Source organism: Dermacentor silvarum, chromosome 1 (genome assembly GCF_013339745.2).
Source record: "Dermacentor silvarum isolate Dsil-2018 chromosome 1, BIME_Dsil_1.4, whole genome shotgun sequence".
Lineage (NCBI taxonomy): Eukaryota > Metazoa > Arthropoda > Arachnida > Ixodida > Ixodidae > Dermacentor > Dermacentor silvarum.
The window spans coordinates 37,930,351-37,953,541 of NC_051154.1; the positions used below are offsets into that span (position 1 = coordinate 37,930,351).

General features: G+C 41.4%; 2 protein-coding genes across 4 annotated transcripts in view; one reads left to right on the forward strand and one right to left on the reverse strand.

Annotated features, from left to right (window-relative positions):
* The window catches only part of LOC119460681 (glycerol-3-phosphate acyltransferase 4), a 36,715-nt gene extending 27,513 nt beyond the window's left edge, over positions 1-9,202 (reverse strand). Inside the window, exons 1-7 of one of the 3 annotated variants that reach the window (XM_049666798.1) lie at positions 8,938-9,202; positions 7,804-7,892; positions 4,641-4,749; positions 4,477-4,586; positions 4,316-4,413; positions 3,797-3,862; positions 347-421 (exon numbers count right to left, since the gene is read on the reverse strand). In XM_049666798.1, coding sequence (XP_049522755.1) covers positions 347-421; positions 3,797-3,862; positions 4,316-4,413; positions 4,477-4,586; positions 4,641-4,749; positions 7,804-7,809 — 464 coding nt within the window. In that variant the 5' untranslated portion in view covers positions 7,810-7,892; positions 8,938-9,202. The remainder of the gene's footprint in view (positions 1-346; positions 422-3,796; positions 3,863-4,315; positions 4,414-4,476; positions 4,587-4,640; positions 4,750-7,803; positions 7,893-8,937) is intronic. The other 2 variants (XM_049666793.1, XM_037721732.2) reach the window with 2 other exon arrangements.
* Positions 9,203-9,416: 214 nt separating this feature from the next.
* On the forward strand, positions 9,417-19,949 carry LOC119460690 (ATP synthase subunit e, mitochondrial-like). Its single transcript, XM_037721743.2, has 4 exons — positions 9,417-9,574; positions 10,096-10,150; positions 17,702-17,803; positions 19,821-19,949. The coding sequence occupies exons 1-4, from the start codon at positions 9,530-9,532 to the stop codon at positions 19,874-19,876; spliced, it is 258 nt and encodes an 85-aa protein (XP_037577671.1). The 5' UTR covers positions 9,417-9,529; the 3' UTR covers positions 19,877-19,949.
* The last annotated feature ends 3,242 nt before the right edge of the window (positions 19,950-23,191 follow it).

The window sequence follows — 23,191 nt, forward strand, 5'->3', positions numbered from 1 at the left end:
ATCGAAAGGTACACCAACAGCACTTGTCAGCCTAAAAGGTATACGTTCATCTTTAACAAGACAAAGAGGAGCACTTTTCCTGTTTGTGTTGTCCTATGCGTCCATGGATCACATAGATGGATGGCACAGAGTCTTTGAAGAATTAAGGCACATACTACCCTCGTCATTTACTTCTTTAACCTGGAACCAATGGCCCAGCACGTGGGCTAATGTGTGACAGAAATAAATCCTGCAATAAAACAGTGTAACACAAAACAGACACTTGCAGAACAGGCACATGTGTGACTGTGCACCAATCATGCTGCTAGCTGGTGGCACACAACTTAACAGAACAGGCCTTACTCACCGACCCTCTGGAAAATATCCTAGTATGGCTGTACAGCAGATAAGCCAAATCATGCCAATGCATGTCAGTGCCACCCTGAGAAAAAATAAAAAGGAATTAAACAAAAGGCAACAATCATCCAGCACTTGAGTTGTTATAACATTTCAGCACCACAATCGCAGAGCTACATGTCCATGCCACAGAGCTTCTTACAAAAATTACTAGAGGGAACTCTGACGCTAGTGTCTGTGGGAGCTGCAAATACGGCAGTTAAGCCAGCATGGGAATTATGGGTACTATGGAGATTTGCCTAAGTTTCGTCTTTCTTGATTCAAATCGCTTTGCGACTTTGCAACTTGATCATCTTCAAACCATATATATTGCATTATATATGCAACAATTCATAATAATTAATCATGTGCATGAAATATTATTGCTTTCAAGTGTTTAGAAAAGTATTAATTTTTGGTAATTTAGAACAAGGCATAATAAATAACACCACAAGAATGTCTGAAGCAACAAGCCCAAAGATTAAACAAGTCCATGCACTAACCATCATTCCCATGGTAGCTAAAAGATAACAGCGCCAGAGTTCCCTATCGTAATTTTTGTAGGAAACTCTATGGTCTACACTACTAAAATAGGTGCTACTCATAAATAAGTCCAACAATAGGTGCTATGTTCTTCTCATAGTAAGGTTAGGTCACCATACTTTCATGCCCAAAACCCATCATTGCATATAACTTGTACCCACAGCATTAACCTTCAAAAGTAATTAAAAATGTGTTCAAATAACTATGCACACACATTCATCAACCTAAACAGATTCTTGGAGTCTTCTTGGACATGCTGAACTAACAGCAATATCAGCATTGCTGCACCATCACCCATGTATAAAAAATGTTGCCTTCTTTCCTGTGTCACGGTGAATCCTGATGCAGCATTTCAAAAATGTCGATCACACATTGACGATCTCCTGATAAACTAATGCAACATAATCTGCAGTCAGATTCAGCCAACATGCTCATGACCTCTAATTCTGTCATTTACAGCACCTTTCATCAATGTACATCTTGGCTGACACACTATAATCGCCCTTCAAGTTCAACGTAAGCAACACTTCCACAACCACGTAGAAATCCATGCCCACAGCCCATGGCATGAAGTCTCTGCTCCTTCATAGTCTGCAATTTCAAGCATTGCATCTTCAAGCATTGCTCTATCTTTTATCTGTCCATAACCCTGATTACCTTCAATGCTTTCTGCACTGTATGTGAGCGCTACTAACCACAGCTGTGAGCATATAACATGGCCGTCACAAAGAAAACCGTGCAACTCAAAGGAAGCAGCAAAAGAAAAAATAAATGCAGGGGAAGGCGTATCAAAGCATCCTTGAAATGGGAAAACAAACATAAGGTCCCTCCACAACAGAGCGCACATTGCTATGAAGCCACACTGTGGGTCAATATTAGTCTGCAATGAAGACCTCCACTTCACCTTCAAAATTATTGATGTTTCTGGCAGAGTTAATGCACACAAAACTAGTCAGTGACAACCTAACCTAACCTCGTTCCAAATATAAGAGAATTCGTATAGATGTGCCCAGCCTATTATTTTCTCTCATTTCCATGACGTCACAGTGATGAACTTTCAACATCAGCATCTTTTGGGAACTATGTTTTGGAGTGCAGAAGCACAGAGGGCAAATGCCCTCTGTGCTCCTTTTTTTCATGAAGCTAGCTATGCAGCATAGATGTTTCTTTAATAAAAGTATGAGACAGAGCTTGTACTGAACTTGTAGGCTGCCATTGAGTATATGCCATGTTAGGAAGTCAGGATTCTTTATTAATGTTTTGTTTTTAAAACACTTGGTCAACTTCTCAGACGTGGCAAAGAGGTATACATAAGCAGTTTTTCCACAAGACATGGTCATGTATGTTCCCTGTAAAAGTTTGACTCTTTCGAGCAAAGTTCGAGGAAGTACTCCGGTGGGAAGTATTCTTACCACTGCCCTATAGATACACTAGAGAAAAAGAAAGAAAAAAAAATATACATATATATATATACATATATACATTTGTTTTTCGCAGTCAACTTCCATTAATTCGATATTTACAGGACTGACAAAATTGATTAAAAGTTGTTCGCATTTCAATTTAGCGCACTGTACAGGAACGGAGAGGCAAATTGCACGTTGCACTGACAATGTTTACACGCCGCTAATGGCAGTCTACCCTTGCGCAGAACTAGTCTGCGTGTGCACAGAACGCCTACGGCATCCATCCAGCATCCACTCTTATGTCCTTCTATCTGCAGCAGCGCCGCAGTGCATCCACTGCGGGCGCTATATGAAATGCTCTTATAGCATACAAGGGAGTTTCATGACCAGAAGAAAAGTATTGAAGGACCCTGCTAACCACATAAAAGCAATTTCAGTTTCACATGCGATTGTAACAGGCAGGCAATTCACAAACCACTTGGAAAACAAGGCGCACATTAGAATCAGGTAAAAATCGTAATAATTTATTATGAGCTGCCATCTTTGCTTTAAAATTTGCGAAAGGTAGGCCAAAAATGGCCTTTTCTGTGAGAGATAACATGTCTAACACTTTCACCATCCCTTAGGTACTGCCAAGACAGACTATGCTGCTGTAGGGGTCACAATTAAGGTAACCATTGGGGTCAATGGTTACCTTAATTCGTCAGCGCACTGGCACGTGCTGAACAGTCAGGCTTTAAATATGCAGCGAAGGCCAATTTCAGGATCGAAATAAAGAAAGTTTGGGCCCATATTATTGTATGGGCACCAGCCAGGGCCTTCGGTCGGGATCTAATTAACTGAAAAATTGAATCAACCAAAGTTGATTTAACTGAACTTTACTGCATTACTCCAAAAACTACAGAACACTTGGTTGCCTTTCTAAGCACAGAAAGCAAGAGAAATATCTTAAGCTGTTCTTCACTTTCCATCATACTACCTGAAGCAGGAGTCCGCACCAAGTACACGGTGCAGCCCTTGCAAATGTACAGCGTCCGCTTCCGCGCTACCTTTATGCTGGAGTGCCAGTGCATATGCGCAACAAAACAGGCTCGCAGTAAATTTAAAAAAAAAAAAAATTGTGCTTTTTCGTTGCTAAGAACATTGTTTCAAAGCTTTTATGCACCTTTTGAAGCAGCAACTCATGCGATATGATCAAGCAGACAGCATCACCGAGATTGGCTCAAAGTGCTCGAAACACTATAGACCCGTTTTTGTGGGAACAGAGACTAGAACAGCATTATTTTAGCTTTTACAAAATTTCCGTAAGTTGGCGACACATTCCTATGGCGGAATTAATGCTTCTAACGGACTTGTTACATATATATATAACAGGTGGGAAGTATAATTTCACCCACCCATGAAAGGGTTAAAAAAATATGCAATGAAATGAGACGAGTACAACCATTTTTTGTTCCTTCAAACTGACTCACCTCATTGGGAAGAGAATGACATAGCGCAGCAGACAGCCAATGCACCATATGATGGTCAACCGAAAACTGAAGCAGAAGGAAAAATATTGACAGCTTGAAATCAGCTGTGGCAAAAAAATTCCAGGCAGAAGTTCTACTAGTGATACCACTTTTATAAAGCAATGTGCACAATATCATAACAAAGCAAGTGTTGTGAAATTAGTAACTGTAGCTGTATGTAACTGTACAAATATAATATGGAGTAACTTTATCTACAAATACATCACCTTACGCACCTTGAAGTTTCAAGAGTATTTCTAAAAATGACTGCATGCTTATACCTAGCTGCCACAGCACTCTTCACAGGCACTGCCCTTCTTACACAAACACCCACCCAGAAAAACATTCCTAAAAACTGACACAAATCAACAAGAATAAATATACTGCTAATCATGATTATAGACACAGTTTGCTTGTCAAATAGTTGCAAAAGAAGAATAAAGCATAGTTCAATATTTGTAAACACAACACAAAGCTAACCTGACAAAAGTATAGTTTTTGTTGGTCCTTGTCAGCAAATTCCAGGAAGGCAGCTCTTCAGTAGCAAACCGCTTGGTCACCACATCATCAATGATTGCCTGGCAACAAAGTACACACATTTTTAGAATACATGACGGTTGTAATCAGAAACCAAGTCACACCTCAACACCTTTCTTGATGAAGTATGTGATGTCACCGAGGTGGTATTCCTTGAGTGGGATGTTGATAATTGGCTGCTCAGCTCCAACAATAACATCGTCCCTCGTGATCACTGCAGGCAGTAGGAAAGGTCAAGTACCCGAAATTACAGCAGCAGTGCTCTCACCTGAAGTAGTGGTGTTTATCGGCTCAGAATCCAAATCTGTGAGGTCCTCTGCACTTTCTTCTCGTTTAAGGCGTTGCCGATTGGCTCGTTCAATTTTTATTCGGCCATACTGCAAGGACAGCACATGAGCAAGAGGTCCTTTAGTGATTTTAGGATTACCCACTATGATATTTCAGTGCCTACCTGATGCTTCCGAACATGAGATTACATAATACATTCTTGCCCATGGTGGCTACGCTTAAAATATCCACACATACTTGTGTGCTCAGTAGACATTATGCTGCACTTTAGAAAACCACGTGGATGAAATTATTCTGCTCTCTTCAACTACAGCACCCCTTGTAACACGAGTGTTGTAGCTTTGGCATGACATACAGTTTGTCTATATTTTTTGTTGCCACAAGACCACTAGGACTCCGGCCATGCAATGGCACAACCACAGTTGTGCGCAAGCTATACAAGGTGTGCCTGCATGAAATGTACATGGCAAACAGCAAGCTAGTTACACACCCCTTTCCCACTATGGACTCTGCTAAAACAGTTATTTTAAAATGTATACATGTCATCTGAAACTTTCTAAAAAAACTGAAAAATGACATTTGCAGAAATGTAATGTTGCGTAAAACAGCCCAAACGCAAGTCGGACAGAAGGAGGGTCCCACACACATGGCGCCAATGGCAGTGCCTCTTCACCTGCTTTGTTTTAGAACTTTTCCAACCTTTTAACCTATGTATCAGACACCTTAAGTCTTAATTGTACTAGAATTTAGTTCAATCAGATTGACTTATAATAGCCATTTGCATCATGTAATGTAATATCATTCAACAGTTGTGAATGCTAAATGGAAACAGTCAATAATAAAAACAGCAAAAAAGTTTGCTTAAAAATATTTTCATACTTATCAAGCGTAAGGAATGGTTTTAAAGTGTTACTTTTTTTCTTTTAATTACAGGGAGTGCGAGGAGGAATAGCCTTCCACTAGAAATAAAACAGTAAAAATTTCTCCTTAGCATTGAAAAGACATTTTCTAAGTAATATATAGCCACTTAATAAGTTACCTGCTAAAAACCCCACAACAATATGTTTTTTCAGGGCGAGTAACCATTTTCAATTGACTACCATGTATACTTGAGTTGTCCATTGTTGTATTTGTATATAAACCCTCTTACAATGTGTTATGCTCTTTATATACGAGAAACTGTTCATTGTACAATTTTAACGATATGTATGCTAATGTTGTGAAACTTTACTAGTATAGATGCAGGAAACGTTTTAACTTGTATTGCAGCATGATAATCATGTTATAATTAGTTTTTTTTAAGTATTATAATGTTAGTAAAATATTTTTGTTTGTATCATTAATGTTTGGCTACGTGACATGCTCTTTTTCATAATTACACTTGAATGAATCCCAACTAGCCTCAGGCTAGGGATTCAGATGCATTATTGCAATTTCATTTTTATAAATTGTTTTATGTCAATAAAATTCAATTCAATTCAAAAACAGTTAGAGGTAGGGGTGTGCAAATATTCTCAGTTTCAAATACGAGTCTAATATTCCTGCTGCACAATTTGTATTCAATTATACAATTAACTATTTGAAATTTCTGAAAATGCATTTCTTTTCAATATATCAAATAAAAGCATTTATTGCAGTTTCAGGGGAGACAGAACGATGGATGTGAGGCCTGTTACGAATGTTTATGCTGCAGGATAGTTGTGCGTGTTGCACAAGTTCCTGAGTGAGCGCTAGGTGTAGATTCTGAGATAGCTTCTGCTCAATAATTTCCAGTCATTGAATAAGAATGGCAAACTTTTAGGCAGCCTACATATGAACTTGTTCTAAATTGATTTTTGGCGAGTCTCATCATGCTTACAACAATGTGTGGTGCTGTAGCATTAGATTTATAAAAATGAAATTCAATACTGGGGTTTTACGTGCCAAAACCATGATCTCATTATGAGGCACACTGTATTAGGGGACTCCGGATTAACTTCGACCACCTGGGGTACCTTAAAGTGCATCCAATGTACAGTCCTTGAGCATTTTTACATTTCACCCCCATCAAAATGTGGCCGCCAAGGCCATGATCGAACCTGCAACCTCAAGCTGAGCGGCGCAACCCTATCAAACTTAACTCCTTTCGTGAACACAACACTGTACTGCATCTGGTGACATACTGTTCCTTAGTTTCATTACAGTCATTGCAATGGTGGCCCATGTAACTGAAAGCAGTTTTTTATCATTTACAAGCTCCTCAATTGTTGAGACACATTATTGTGAATGATATTACATGCATGTGTCAATGTATATAAACCAGGGCTGGGATAATGTAAAACTACTCCAATATGTTTTTATTCCAAATCCGCCATTAGCGCTCCGTGATAGGTCAAAATGGCTCTGGCCCCGCCCACATGTGTGCAGCGCCTGCCCATATGGGCTTGGCCCGTGCTTTTTGACATATCACGGAGGGCTAATGGCAGATTTGGAATAAAAACAGATTCTGCACAAACATTATATTTCATGTTATCCAGAAATTAGAAAATATTTTATATTTGGCGGTCGTTTTTCTTTAATATTCATATACGATTTGATTAGAAAATTTCACTATTCAAACACACATGATAAAAGATAACAAGCCAATATCTTGTTGGAAAGAAGGGGTAACGCAGTCCTTAGCTGCCATTGGTGCTAATGTCTGAGACCAACTAATATGCTGGGCAAACATTTTTCGAGTTACTTTGGCAATATACTTGCCACAGGTCAAAAATATGTGCAATAGCTTATTTGCTTTCCTTTCAAGCTAGGCCAGGTTTACTATTTTAATGCTTGGGTAAAGTAGCACTCAGTGGAATGTCTGAAGCTGCACCAATAGTACTGGACCGTGTTTTACATCAAAGCAGCTGAAGAAATGAAACAGCTGACATAACTTCAGCTTGGAAGTTACACCAATAGACCTCCACTGCCGCTACAGGGAATCTGAACTGACTGTTATCGCACAAGCAAACGAATATAACGAACTTACTGCAGTATGTTTTATGCTCTTCCCGACATTTCTTTTATTGCTTCTGCCTACAGATGAGCTACAATGTTCAGACTGCTTTCGAAATAACAGCACCAGCTGTCACTAGAAAATGATAATTGCTTTTTATAAGGCTTACGTTCATGCCATAGAGTACCAATGGGCTAACTTTGGTATACTTGATACACAGTGCTCACATTTACCGCTGTCAAGCAGAAAGTAAGTGACCTGAAACAAATGCATTCAGCTAAGTGCTCACAATATGCAAACGTGATGTACTCATCATGAGAACTTTTGCCAAACACATTAGGATTACAGACGCTCATAAACATGCAACAGACACAGGAGTTTCATTTCCTATTCACCGCCCGGGCTGCCATTTAAAATTTTTTTTTGTGCTCAGTAAACCCGAGTTTTTTTCCACTGAAGCATGTCCAAGGGTACACATTTTTGTACAGTATCGTCCCCCTTTTGCACTGCTAATCTCGAGGGGCTCTTTGATACCAGCATCTTCATTACGAAAGAAATTTTGTTACGCATAAACCGCGGTCGACGCATACGATCGCCGCCGCAATCGTAGAGCCGACAGACCACGCATTGATAAGCAGAAGTACGGAGCATGGTGCGACCTATCGCTAAGTGCAGAGGCCGCTCACTATAACCTCGCTTCTTGCTTCTCACTTTGGCGGGCGCAGGCGCAACCGGTGCGCAGCACCGCTTCCTGCGAGAACCGACTAACTGCAGATCAATTAACAGCTGAGGCCCGCGTGTTCAGCAACCCGCCGGTGGAAAAACATCCAAAAATACTTAATTTCGTTCCCTACTGGAATTATCGCCCCTCCGTTAGGTTGGCCAAATGTCTGGAGATGCTGCCGCTAGCGTATAAATAGCTGTAGAAGTGCCAGAAACGCAACTTCTCATCGAAGTAACAGTTCTCACGCTGCGCAGTTCTACCAGCCAGTGGTAAATACACGCGTGTGCGCGAAACTACTTCAATATAGCGCAAGGCGCACTAACAAAACGCGAAGTACCGTTATAACGTGTCCCGCCACAGTATCTCCCAAAGAGTTCACGCACACCTTTGATGAGCGAGACAGGTTAGCTAGTTGCGATAAGCGCAGCACATGTTACTGCCAGGTCACAAGTGAGTGCCGACCAGCGAACCAGCCCGAAAAATACAGCGAACAACCAACCTGGCAAGCCTATAGGCTCTAAGCAGACTAGAGATACAGCAAGGCAATGAAAAATGCGCTAACGAAACTTGCGAACTTACCTCAAACAGTTTCAGGAGACACCTTATGTACTGCTTTCTTATCCCAAGGCTGGTGTTTGTTACCGATAAAAAAAATAACAGGAGCAACACGGAGGAGGCGCAGGTGACAAACAACTGACAAGGATGTGACAAATGCCATAATATTGTCGAGATCGCACGGGACATTAAGATCATCGCCATTCACTCAGCCGATCTGTTGCCTTGTCTTGCCTATCCCCCCGCGGCTCCCTCGGACGTGCGTGCCTGGTGCTGTTGATGTGATGCACCGCGGTTGTGCGCTCTTCGATGCCAAGACTGTAGTCAAGATGAGCCATAAAATAATAACCAAAATAAATAATTAAAATTAAATTATGTGATTTCTAAATTGTATTTGGAGTCACCTAAATAACTTAACTTTATTTTTGTCAAGCTATTTATTTAACAATTTTGGATGTCTTGTAGCGCCGTTGTAAGGAAATTTTGATATCCTCGCGAGCCAGCCCTTCGCGGTCTTAGCAGGCTTTTCTCCATCAGTCGTGCTCGAGTTTGAAGTCCGCCTTCAGAAAGTAAAATTTTTTTGTGAATTAAGCTGTCTATTTCGAGCTAAGAAAATATGGTTGAGCTAGCCCCTCCAGTTTCTGTGTCACCTTTCATCAGGGTAATTACTTCTTTTACCATAAACTAATCGTGTTTTAAGACCGTGTAAGCATGCCTTCAGGACATCAGAGGTCAAACGATTGGCCTCTTTCTACTGATTGATGATGGGATCTCTCAGCTCGTATAGAAAAAAGAAGTGTGAATTTAAGATCGCTCCGACGCCTTTTGCATTTGATGCAACGTTAGTTTCGCCAGTTATGCATCCTTAAACGTTGCTTTCTGTTGGTGTCGGCTTAAGTCCATGAGCTCATGGGCTCATAGCTCGCATAAGTAAACTTATGTATTTTACGTTTATGTGCTTACGTCTTGTTGCTTTCTAAAATTGATAGAGTGTGTGTGTGTTGCCTTGCTGTCTTCAGTGTGTCCGCTGAGAAGTCGAATGTTTTCTTTTGTGTGTATATGTGAAAAATACATTTTGAGGAAACGTAGCAGAAGGCTGGTAAATATGATCGTTCATATGAAGCAGTGTGCACGGCATGGCTGAGCAGCACATGTCTTTTACTTACTGTTGTCACTTTGCAGGCCTGCCGGTGGGGTTTTCTCACCGCTGGAATTCTTTACGGAGCCTTTAACTACAGTGAGTTTACCTGTCGGAGTTCAGTGCACTTTGTCCTAAGTAATTGATTTGATAAGAATCAATTGCACTGCCCCTACCGCTGTGACTGTTGCAAGAATCTTTGCATTTCTGCTCGTTCTGTAATCTTCTGGTCTTTACCGGCGTTGTTCACAATGCCACATTTATTGCATGGATGCACCACCCCTGTTTTTACATTTAGCGTCATCATCTGCCTATTCATTAAATGTATACAGGATGTCTCAACCATCATGCACCAAGATTTAAAAATATGCAAATGCTGTGTAGCTGGACAGAACCAAGGTAATGCTGTTTGCCGTCGCTTGCTCAGATTATTTTCTGCATTATGCCTAATTAGATAGTCTTAATTAATTTATTTTCTCTATTATTATAATTAGATGCAAAGTTTCAATGAGAAAATTGTAGAGCAACATGAATAACTTCCGATACAAGTTTCCAACACAGTCTTGCAGAGTATTCATTTGTTCACTTTGAACCAGCTGACAGTATCATAGTGAAAACTGGTGCCAAAGTCATTTTTAATGCCCTGGTTACATGGGGCACTTGCAATTGTGATCAATACCAATAGGGCTGAATCAAGTGAATAGTGTGTGTGTGTGTGTTGCTTTAAACATCTGTTGATCATTTGCATTAATGTTGGTTAACTAAACTACTGCCACAGCAGGGAACTCATGAAATACCTTGCTTAGTTCAATAGACAGCAGCATGTTTGTTAAAAAAAAAAAAAAAAATTGCACTGAGGACAGTGGAGCCTAAAAGCTGTGCATCATAACAGCTTAGAGTGCAGGAGATGTGCATGCAAGCCATTTGTCATTTTTTTCTTATCACATCACAAGAAAAACATACGAGGTGGTCCTTCAGTACACGTATAAGCCATGCATGCACAAGGCTTGTGCTCCAGGGTGTGCCAACTGCAGGTGCTGGCAGTAACAGTGCATTTGCATAGACGGAAGCAGGAACCAGCAGATTGGTTTGGCCAGTGTAATGTTACTACACTGCAATCACAGAAAGGAAACGCTGCTGGCTAACGTCTTTCTTTCATGTGCACCAGCCTTGGACAGGTATATCCATCTATATATGCTATCGCAATTCATTTTCCTGTTCTCTAGTAGTTGTGGTTGTTTTTTGCGTTGCTGTATAAATTCCTCTATCTCTTCAATAAGATTTAGTTCTTAAGTGTTCCTGTTCCCTTCTTGCTGTTCCTGTGTAACGTTATGCTGGCCAAACCAGTCAATATGAACCAACTAGCGCAGTTAAATACCTTGTTAGGGAGCCAGTGCTGCCTTTACCACATTGTCTGCTCTAGGGACAAGCACTTGTGTGCAAAGATTGCTATGCAAATACACATGGACCAGGGACTTTGGAACGTTTTTGGGAGTCGGGGGGGGGGCAAGTATTGTCGCCTTTGTATGTTGTGGTTATTTTTTTTCCTCAATATTTGTCAATTCTAATTTAAATTATATTTTATTATTTTAATAATTAGTATAATTCTAATGACATCAATTATTAATGTTTTAATTTGTTTTAGCCATATTAAATTTTACATATTTGCATCCTCACTTATTCTGCATTGGTATACACTTTAAAAATGGTTGGAAATTTCAGAAGTACTGAAAACCTGCGCTGGACCGTGCAAACGACAAAGCGGGTTCGAAAGCTGCAAAAAATCATTTTTAATATTTCTGCATTCGCTCCCGCAGTGAAGCAAATGTGAACTGACACAAGTAGACAAAGTATACACACTAGGTACAAAGCTATTATTGCAGATTGACGAGCTTCGTGGCTGCAGCATGACATGAGGGCGTTGGGCAGGAGAGGTTGTCAAAGGAGGCCAAAGATTGCTGTTCGTTCTGCCGTTCTAGACACAAACTTTTTCATAATGGCATCCAGGTGCACTTCTGCAGCTCCCTTCATGTGCACGTGGATGAGGAGCAGGTGTGTCGGCCTCCTCTGCATCATTCGATTGCGCAAATGTTTTTACTCGACTCAGAGCACTGAAGATCGCTCTCCTGAAGCAGCTGACACAGGTACAGAATACACGAGTTGCAGGTACCGGACAACCTGGTCCATCATCTTGCACATATCTGCAGACTTCCCCTGCAGAATTTGTGAAATGCGTTCACTGACAGCCTGCTGATGTCAAAATCTGCAGCATGTGCTCCTGAAAGCTCATTTAGGTCGTTTTCCGTGAAGTTTCGACTTTCAGCAGCCTCAGTCAAAATGCGCTCGAGGTTAATCAGCTGCTCCTTGCCAGGCTGTTCAAATCGCCGTCGGATCTCGCTGGTAATATGATCGATCGCGGCAAAAAACTCTTTTCTCTGTGACGACTTGCCGTCAAGTGCTGCAGGTTCCTCAGGCTTATATGTGAATTGAAGCCTTCTGGGTGGCTGCGAAACTCTGGGCACACGAGGTTCCTTTAGACCTAACTCTGTTGCTCTTGAGTTCATCTGCTGCCACAGAATGTCAAAATGCAACCTCAGACCGTAGCCTTGACAAGCGGTCACAAAGAGCCTCTGCTACTTCTTTTGCTACTGCAGCGCGGTAAACTGAGCGTTGAAGCATCCTCGCTAATTCCTCGCATGAGCCAAACAGGGCTATAGAAAAGTTGATACCTAATAAAGTTTCCAACATTCTTTGATACTTTCTCATATCCTTTTATGGCTGTCTTGCTGGTGCCACTGAGAGAGCTTTGAACTGTGGATACGCTATTGTGCCTGATTGATAGGTTTCCATTCAGTAGCGTTACCAAATGTTGGCTGCCATGGAGCCAAGATTGGGGCAAGTAGGCTTGGTCAATGATCTGGTTGATTTTTTTACGAGTTCTGCAAGGGGTGTTTCAATGTTTCAGGTTTGTATTCTGTGGTGTTTGGAAATTTATGTGTCAGGAGTGCTCTTTCCTTTCTTGTTAGGGGACAGTCTGTGAGCTGGTCATCGATCTTTTGTGCAGGTTTCCCGCATTTGCAAGAGTTGTCAGTTTTGTTGGATCATAAGAGGTAGTTTGTAAATATACAGTGTCCGGTGATTTGCCTGGCTTGTGTATTTTTTTGTAGGGAAGTGCGGTGGCATCAGGGAAATGTTTCTTATCTATTTATGTGTTGCTCCCTCTCCGTGTGTAAGTCAATATTCCGCCAATTTTTTATGCATCTGTTTGTGTAGTTGTGATTTAATGAAGAGTTTGGTTACTGGTATGTTGAGTGGCATTCCTTAATTTGTGGCTTCCTAACCGGCCATCGTGTCACTGTTGTACGTCCAGTTGATCACCGGACTTCTGGAAAGCATTGGTCCACACAACCACTAGTTCGGAAACTTAAAATAGCTCTTGTCAAAAATTTGATTTCAGCGTAAATGGTTGGAAAGTGGAAAAATGTTGGGGGGGGGGGAGCGACCGGCCCCCTGGTTCTGGAGTCCCTGACATGGACAAAGGCTGAGAAACAAAATTACGTCCTGTCTACGTTTCTGTCCCCTTGTTCAGTTGTGTTTGTGTTCCCTCTCCATAGTAGACCACACTGTAAAATGCAATCTATGGGCTGAAAACATGTCGCTTAAGTTCATAGTTGGCTGTTGCAGTATGTTACCAGATAGGCCATGCATTCATGTATCTGTCTCTTGGCAGTCATTATTAGGATGGCCTATTTTGTGGGGACATCTTGCCAGGTTATCTTCAAAAAAGACTAGGGTTGCTTGAAAGATGACCATAGTCAAGAATTATCTGATATTAATGTGCAATAACAGCTCTCTTCTCAATAAGCTAGAAGGTATATCAACTACTTGATGCATCTTGATTTCAGTTAAAATGGTCTCATACAGGGTGTGGTGCCTTCTTGGAATTGCACTGCAATTATCAGCCCCGCCATTTATTAGGAATCATTTACAAATATGCAAATCGGTTTGCATGGGCATACCATTTAAATGGAAGCTATGTGTGGTATGCTTAATGTTGAACAAAATTAGAAAGTCCCTTTGAATTTTCCTGCCTTATGGTTATATAAAATGTTCATGCAACTTTTATACAATTTCTGTTCAACTATGTACAGCTTCTGCTTTTATGCAGTCTTAGAAGCAGTCATTTATTCCCATATTTCTTTTCGTGTTTTCATGTAATACACTACAATTGTTTTTCTGTGTGTTGTGTTTTGAGGTGGTGTGGGGGCGAGGGAGAACCTAATACTAATAAACACTACAATGTTTGCTAAAAATACTTACCATAAAATAAATAACCTAGCCATAACCGGAAATGCACTCTAACCTACTTTTCTATATATAACATTGCACTGCATAATTGTGTAGTCATATGCCTTTAATGGAGTGCTCGGGACCTCCAAAATCCTTCGTTATACTGGCTACTTCGTTGTAAAGGTCGTGTACCATACTGCTCACAGTACAGCAGGCTATGTATGTTCAACAAAACAAAACCTTTATTTAACAGAAAAAAAAAAAAGAGACAGAAAAAATTCGATAATTGAATATGTCACTGCAGCCAACCTTAATTATTGCCCGTAGGGGTTCACAGCATGCTCCATGGCAAAACGCAGGAGCTTGCAAAGTAAAGTTGCAGATCGTCGAATGCCGCTATCGCCTCCCTTTCTGTCAAAATTCTTGGCTCGTTTACATGATCATCACTGTTGGCTCCGTTGACATGTGCGTCCTTTCTGCTTTAGATGGCTTTGAAATTGTTGTTGGTCATCAGTTACGATTACACCACCACGTTGTCGCACCCATTGATGCATTACAACAAGCAGCATATGAGTTGAGCGATTCCTGGAGCAGTGCAGCAGGACTACTAGTGATATCGACATGCTTGTCAAGTATGTCGCTAGCGCTGCCATTAGTGCTAGTGCAGAGCACGCCTTGATGAAGTCTACGGAGGGCACTGGTGGCACCAATATATGTGGCATTTGTTGTAAAGGAACAAATTATCCGTCGGGGACGACCGAGTTCCTTCGTTGTACAGGCAAATTCGTTGTAGTGCTCTTTGTTGTTGAGGCCTTCGCATTACATATGAAAGATAGGAATTCAGCTGGGACATGATCAATCCTTCGTTTTATAGGTCATTTTGCTGTAGATGCAATTGACTGTAAATGGCTTTTATACATGGGTCAATTATACATTGTATAAATTACATTGTGCATTATTATACATTCTAGAAGCAGGTTAAGTTTTCTTCTAAGTTTGTAACTCTTTATTTTCTTCCCTTCAGTGTCACCTTTTGATGGTTTTGAAAGTGTAAATATATGTACAACAGCTTTTATGGAATTCCTTGGGTCCTACCTCTCTCCTTGTAGGCTGCTTGTGTAAAGTCACTGCTTTTAATCTGTGACTGTGCTTCTTCCATTCCATTAATCTTGCAGGGACATCAAAGAGCAACACTAAAAATCCACTTCAAATGTTCAGGAGTCAGTCACCATTTATTTTGCAAGAAAAGGTTCTTTACTAGCAGAGTAAATGAAGACCAGACATCACTTTGATTTTCATGCCAAAACCGCAATGTCGGTACCCCAGTGTGACGTCATGGATTTCACTACCTTCTCACACTTTAGCCTAAAGTTATGGCGCAGGCTTAGGTTTTAAAATTTGCTAGGCTTACTTGGTTTCTTTAGAATGCAAGGTACCAGGTTGTCGAGGTAAATCAGGAAAACTTGATGTACTAAGAACATCCAAAATAGAAGGAAGAAGTCAATGTACATATTCGTACGAAGCTTTGTACAGAGTTAGAAAAAACCTTGTGAAATGGAGCTATTCAATGCAATCTCCGTCAGCTGCCACAACCTTCTCAAGCCTAGTCCTGAAACGGCTGCAGGCATGGTTCACCTCCTCTGTGTCCAGGTTCATCACCACCTGTTTTATGAATTCCTTCAGGACATTCTTGGTATTGTGGTGTTTTACACTAACCTTTGCCTCAACAATGCCTCACACGTAACAGTTGAGCAGGTTGCAGTTGGGGCTGGAAGGGCAACCAGTGGTAGGGCACGGTATTATAAAGCCACGATTGTGTCTTCCTTGCCTTGTGCACCAGAGCTGAGTCCTGCTGGAACTCATACGTTCTTCCAGCAGCCACCTTGTCCATCCAGGACTTCTCAACAGTCTACAACAAATTGACATAGCTGGACATAGCTGTCAGAAGTCACTCTCACTACTAACCACACCCAGCAGCATCACAGAGACGGCAAATTTGCTGTGCATGGCATTTGGTACGTCAGCCACATTTAGGCACATTTAGAGGTAATTTTGGCTGTCCACCGTCCTGTCTTTAAGTACTTTTTGTCCGAGAAGAACCTCGGGACGCCAGCGCTGGTGTACTTCAGGTCCTTCAGGAGAGCCTGGGTGTTCATATTTTTGTAGGGCTTGTTCTCTATTAACAGTTGGCAGTTTTTCACTACAAAGAATGTGTACTGCAGGTCCTCACGCACTGCCAAGCAGATTGTGGACCTTGCCACGCCCATTGCTTTTGGAAGCCGTTCATGCTGAGGCCTGGGTCTTAGTCTATTTTCTTCTTCAATTGCCAGCACAATGCTGCTCTTCTTTCGCTATCTATTCACTTTTCTGTGTTTGGCTCGGTCCACAGTGACATACATCTTCCTGTATGGTGCATTCTGTGAAAGTCTTAGCAATGCAGTACATTTGCGTTTTTGTTGTAGCCAAATCATGCGATAATTTGCTGGGGTGTCTTCCCAGTACGAAGCGATCTTCCCAGTGCGAAGCGATTGAAGTATCACCGCCCTTCTGTCGTACTTGTAGCTCTTTGTTGAGCAAGACAAGACTTGCTTATTGTCCTATGGTTCATTGTGAATGATGTTGCAGCCTAGGGCAAATGTGTCCTGTTATTTTCGCTACATCGTTGTGAGGCTGAAGGTGAAAAAGTTCCGGATTTATCTCGACAACCCAGTACTTTACTGATCAACAATGACTGGACCCTAGTACTAGTAGTCGCCAAAATCCGTAATGTAAATGTGAGTCGGTGGGTGACAGTGCCCTCTGCTATCTGTTTTTTGCACATTTTGTACCTCATCAACCTTCTCGCATGGTAAGAGCAGCTGTTTTGTTATTGCAGCAGCCCAATTTAGTAAAACTGCTCAACTCTGTGTTTCTCTTTAGTGTCTCTTTAGAAGTGTGACCATAAACAAAACAAAGTAGCCTTAAAAGGGCAAGGACAAATTGGTAGTGTGGTAAAAATGTAAAGCATTTTTAGTGCTGCTCATTCTGTTAGTGTGGGTATTTGATTATGCTGCCTTGTTCATCTACACCTGTGGATAAGACTTCCCAAGTGTTCTTCCAACTAATTGACGACAGTTTCTATTGTTATCCTTCTAATGCTACAAGTGCTGTTTTCTTAGACCTTGTATTCTTATGCTACCTTTGTCTTTACCACTACTGCATGATGCCATTCTTGTCACTTGCATAAAACTTTTTCCCATGTCACATCCCGTATTGAATAAAAATTTATTCTTTGCTGCTAAAGCATCTAACCTGCAATGTGGCCATTTCAGTCAATGGCTTGCAACTTTGACAGCTGTTTCTTGCTATTTTCATCTACAGGGCGGCTGTCTCGCAAGGAAACAAAGATTCGCGAGTATGAAGCCCAGCAGATGGAGATGCTCAAGGGCAAGAGGGAAGCAGAGAAACAGAAAAAAATGAGGGGTAACAACTTCCTTCTTTTAAGTACCATGCAAGCAAGGGGAATGTGACATATTGTGAACATCAGCAATGAATGAAACACAGGGCCGGTTTAATGCAAGAATTCCTTCGAGTGATTATATTCCTTTCCTATCCACAGCTCATGACTAACCCATCTTGGTGATAGTCTAGGCGGGGCGGCAATTGAACTGCTGACAAAGCGTGAAAAAGAATGGGAAGGGAATCATTACATTATTCAGACCCTCTTCACACTTAAAGGAGCTTTAAACCACCTCTTGAACTTGGAAACTAAACACTGTAGGTAGAGCACACAGCTGTTAAGGTTGTAGCCAGGTTTTGTAGTTACACATGGCATGAGAAGCTATCAAGCAGCATCACATATAGATACCTCCCCTTGTTTTCAAAGATAGTTTCTCCACTCCAGTTTTAGAACTGCTGGCCGACTGCCAGCTGACATCAGGTGTCAGCAGCCTATAAACATTGGCCATTGGGTGGTCACTGAAGCATTCATTGGTCATTGATGCATTGGCCATGGGTGGTCATTGAAGGGTGGTCATTGATGCGTTTTCCTGTCCAATTGCCACTTCTTTGTCGCTTTCGGGCATCTTTGTCAGAGGTCCATCTAGAAAGGTGCCATGGCATGCCATGGAATGAAAAGAAAAGTGTGCCATGGTATAAGCGTGCCATGGAATGAAAAGAAAAAATGGTGTGACAGACTGGGTATTGCTACTGGCACCAGCTAAGGGGGAGTCAATGAACTGAGGGTGAATGCGGAATGTAAACATTGCACTCCTGATATCTCCATGAAAGGGAGAAAATTGTCATCCATCCGAATGTAGCACCAAGCTACAAAGGAAACCCATAAAAGTTTCTTGGAAAGCTTCGCAGTTGAAGGAAAATTCATCCTGGTCCAGGATGACAATATTCTTCCCTTCCATGAACTTTCCTCCACCTTGCGCAAGGCTTCCACAGAACTGATTTGCCTGATATCTGTTTATATTAGGCCTTTTTCAGAAATTCAGTCGGGAATATATTTCTTGAATGGTGGGGGCCACACTCGTTTCTTGTGTCGCTCGGGATTGATTAAAGATGTTCAAAGCTCCTTTAAGTTCTCAAAACACTGATGCAGCAAGAAATCTGAATTAGTTCACTGCCTTAGCATGCAGCTGAAAGTTGGGATATGCACTGCAGCCCTGTGCATGCAAACGATGCTTACACTCAAACCCAGGCTATGCGCTCGAGACACTAAGAAATTCAGTTTCTTGCATAAGTTGCATGGTACATGCTTTCAGGGATAATAAAAACCAACCGGTGCCACATGTGCCCTCATGTGGCTTAATACCACTGGGCATATTGAGCAGTTTAAAAGCCTCGCAGTATATTGTCACTCCATGTAAAACGTACCTGACCTTGTGTTTCTTCTAATTTTTTTTTTTTTTTTTCTGCTGTCAGCTGTAGTTGCATGTGTAATCATCTGGGCCTCTGCATTGGTATTTTTCACGCTCTGCTTTCTTGAATTGGCCTTTTTCATAAAGAAATGCCAGCTATACAGTGACGGCTGAAAACTGCCATGTGTGCTCATTGCAGAAATACTGCTTGAACTCATGCCTTTTTACACTCAGAGTGCCATGAAAAGTGTGGTCATCCTTTTGACATATGAGGTAGTAATGGTTGGTACAGGTAAATGCCATGAAATATGGGCACTTTAACCACATGTATTTAAGCACATGTAGTAAGGTGGGGGGGAGTTGGACTAGTCAGTGTGAATTTTGTTGTGTCAAAGACAAGGCGCATAAAATATAAAGAAACTGATGGACAGTGCTGAGCTGACAATGAACAAACCACGGTTTTCTTCACTCTTGTTTAAGAACGGTCGCCATCTTTTATTGCGTTTGTTGCACCCAGTATGCACTTCTTGCAAGTACCATTTGCACCCTGCCAAATGGCTGGTTGACAGACGGTCTGCTCTGCCCTTGCTGCAGTAAGAAGGTAGTCATCATTCTTTGGTATTGTTTTCCAGACGAAATGATCACTCTGGCGAAAGACGTTGGTGTTCCAGTTCCTCCCAACTTCTGAGAAGCGTGTGGCCTATATTCTCGGGTTACGATAGTTGTGTCATACTGAAGCATTAAAAGCTGTTTTATTTAGACTGTTGTGTTACCACTCTTCATTGCCTGTTTGGAGTGCCATTTTCGTGCGAAATGCACTCTCCTTCCTTAGTGCCATCTCTGAGAACTGTTCATTCGAGAACTCTTCACAATTGAACAGTAATTTTATCCACAATGTTTTCAAAACAGCTATAATCGTTTTTGTACTGAATGCAGGTCTAAAGATCTGCATGTATCTGGCAAGCTGAGTGGCTGTTCTTGCACGGACAGATGCACCAGCTTTCAAAAATTGTCAGAGCAGCTATTCACCCATAGCAACAGCTGCAGTGCTATGCACATACTGCAGTCACTACTGTGACTACTGATCTTTCTGTGTGTGCATTGAAATTTTACTGTGTGTAGGAAGTTTACACGTTCATGCTGATGCAAATTGTGCGTTGCATGACTGAATAATTCGAAGCTTATCGCTACCACCATAACACATTTAGCCCCTTGCGGTAACAAAATAATTTTGTGAGAAATTCACCGAGAAAGTTCTTTATTTTCATGCCCACAATGACCAGCGTGAGGAAATGTGCTTAGATTCAAAGCAAAATGCTGTGAAGAATATATGTGGAGCCCTTCATGGCTGTCAACCAAGAAGCTACTCTTGTTGTTGCCCCCCCCCCCCCCCCAAAAAAAAAAATTGTAATTTTCTTCGTTCAAGCCTCTTTGCAAAGCTACCACATAAGCTTAAATGGCAAGAGCCTATGTTCAATATCAAAAAGGATGCTTTTGGCTGCAAAATTTTTTGGCTGCAAATTGGCTTCTGCATTCTCGGATTGCAAATGCATTATGTTTAAGAAAATATGGTAGTTATGTGCCAGTCAATGACAAAATCCAAATGCAATGAAGTTCGTTTTCCTAAATCTGTTGAGAGTATTATGTGAAGTATATAGTAATCTTTCCAAAACTGCAAGGCTACTAATTGGCCGATCTTTAATATTAACCTTTAAAGAGCATCTTGCTAGACAATGCTGGTACCTGGTAGTAAGCAGGGCCGGTGTTTTGTAGCGAAGCATTATGCTTTATTCTATACTAGTCTTATCGTCCACCGCTCACGGCCGGCTTATCCCGTTGGTAACGTGAGCGGACCGTCGCTCTGACCGCTGACCAAGCGCGAAAAGGCATTAGCATCCAAAAGGCATCGCTACAAAATACCGGCCCAGATATGTCGATCCCAGAACTAAGAATGTGGACTGATTTCGCTGTCACAATTGGATGCACAGGTGAATGCTGGTTTTCAACATTCTTGGTTCTGGGCATTTTATGCTGAATGGTAATGATGGCAATTGTTTTAGTTTTATTTATGCTGATTTTTGCCAGCTTTTTAAAATGCATTCACTCATATTAAAAGTAATATTTTGCTTGGAGGCTGCTTTGTATCTACACTATCAAAAGCAGTGCCTCTAATGAAGTTGACATTTTTTTTTTTTTTTTTGCACTTGCCCTTTAAGAATGCATGTATACACGTATCAGTGAATTGCCACACTTGGTTGTTTCTTATTCTTTTTCATATATGCACCTCTGAGACACTGTGACATTGTAAAGCTTTTCACATTGCTATGAGGGCTTTCAAAGTGACAGCTTTAATTGGCGGTTCCTTCACTTTGCAGTTCGTATTTTTCTGGCTGTCTATGGCCAACTTGGGACACTAGGTGCCACTAGATATGTGCCTGATGCATACATAGTTGAAACACGTTCATTTAGCTAACAATTGGGAGAGCTTGTTCACGAATAACAGTGAACTATGCAAGTTCTCAAACCAACAACTGTGCTCAATTGTGGTCTGTGAGCACAAAGTTGTTGGTTTGATTGATACCTGACTAGCAGCTATAATTTAATGGATGTAGACCGGCAGGTGACCAGAATTAATCTGGAGTATGTGGCCTAATGTTAAAGAGACAGGATGAGAGCAGTGTGGATCAAAGAGAAAATGGGGATAGCTGATATTTTCTAGTGGACATTAAGAGGAAAAACATGGAGCTGGGCAGGCCATGTAGTGCGTAGGATGGATAACCAGTGGACCATTAGAGTTACAGAATGAATACCAAGAGAAGGAAAGCACAGTCGAGGACAACAGAAAACAAGGTGGGGTGATGAAGTTAGGAAATTTGCCAGCGCAAGTTGGAATCAGCTAGCGCAAGACATGGGTAATTGGAGAGCTCGGGGAGAGGCCTTCGTCCTGCAGTGGACATAAATATAGGCTGATGATGATGTGGCACCTCTTACCAGCAATGGCCACCTGTTTGGTGTTCACTTTTAAAACCACTCTCTCTCTCATAGGATGTAAATACAGGAAGGTCTTTGCTACTAAACTTTAAGATGAGAGCTATGCCACTTCAAACTGCCATTTATAACTCCAATTCAAACTTTTGTCACTTGCATTGGATGAAGTATGCTCTAAGAGCACCTTGTTTTGTTTTATGTAACTTTCAATAAAGTTGCAGCCCTAATGCAGAATGACTTTTCTTTAGTTCAGCATGCCAGCCTGCCCCCTCCTCAAGTAAATGTGCCAAGTTAAGCTTTTCCTTTTTTTTTGGGGGGGGGGGGGGGGGGGGGGCATGCTTTTTGCACCATCTTGAGCTTATGCTAAGAACTTTTTTAAGCCACAAGTCACCTTCTGAACACACTAAGAATGTTTTCTTTTTCAAAGTGTCCTGGATGAGCTATACAAGTCCACTAAATTTGCACAGAATTGTTTCACAAACGGAGTTCAGGCACCATACAATTTGTAGCTTTACTGATCTATTCTTATGCATTCACTGCATGGTAAAGTGATGAGTAAGATCTTCATTGCATTCTGTTGCATGTTCCACTTATGATCGGTATTCACTGCACAGACTTCTTTTATGTGAGCCAGCTTTTGGCCATTAGTGGCATGACTATGCTGCTTCTTTTTCTCAACAACCTCCAAGTCCTTGTTGACCTTGCGACTTGCTGCATTGCAATAGAATTTGTGCTAATTATTCTGGTCATATTAGAACATACCAGATTTGAAAGCATTGCTATAGTCTGAATTGTAACTTGTATCACAAAGAGAGTTGTAATGTTTATCGAGAGAAAGTGGGGGAATGTGGGTTTTCAGGTGAACTGCTTAAATTAAAGCAGTAATATTACTCTTCGTAGATGACTTCTGAGTAAGCAGGGGTTCTTGCTTGACAGGATGCAGTCGTCGGTAGTAGCGTGACCTTGTGTGTCACAGTGGATAGTCCGGTATATTTGCATAGCATGTGGTGAAAAT

Bases quoted from the DNA above. Each gene is read 5' to 3' on its own strand.
- LOC119460690 (XM_037721743.2), top strand. From the start codon at position 9,530: ATGGTTGAGCTAGCCCCTCCAGTTTCTGTGTCACCTTTCATCAGG. The intron at 9,575-10,095 runs GTAATTACTTCT...GTCACTTTGCAG, and splicing joins CTGTGTCACCTTTCATCAGG to GCCTGCCGGTGGGGTTTTCT. The intron at 10,151-17,701 runs GTGAGTTTACCT...TTTCATCTACAG, and splicing joins TTACGGAGCCTTTAACTACA to GGCGGCTGTCTCGCAAGGAA.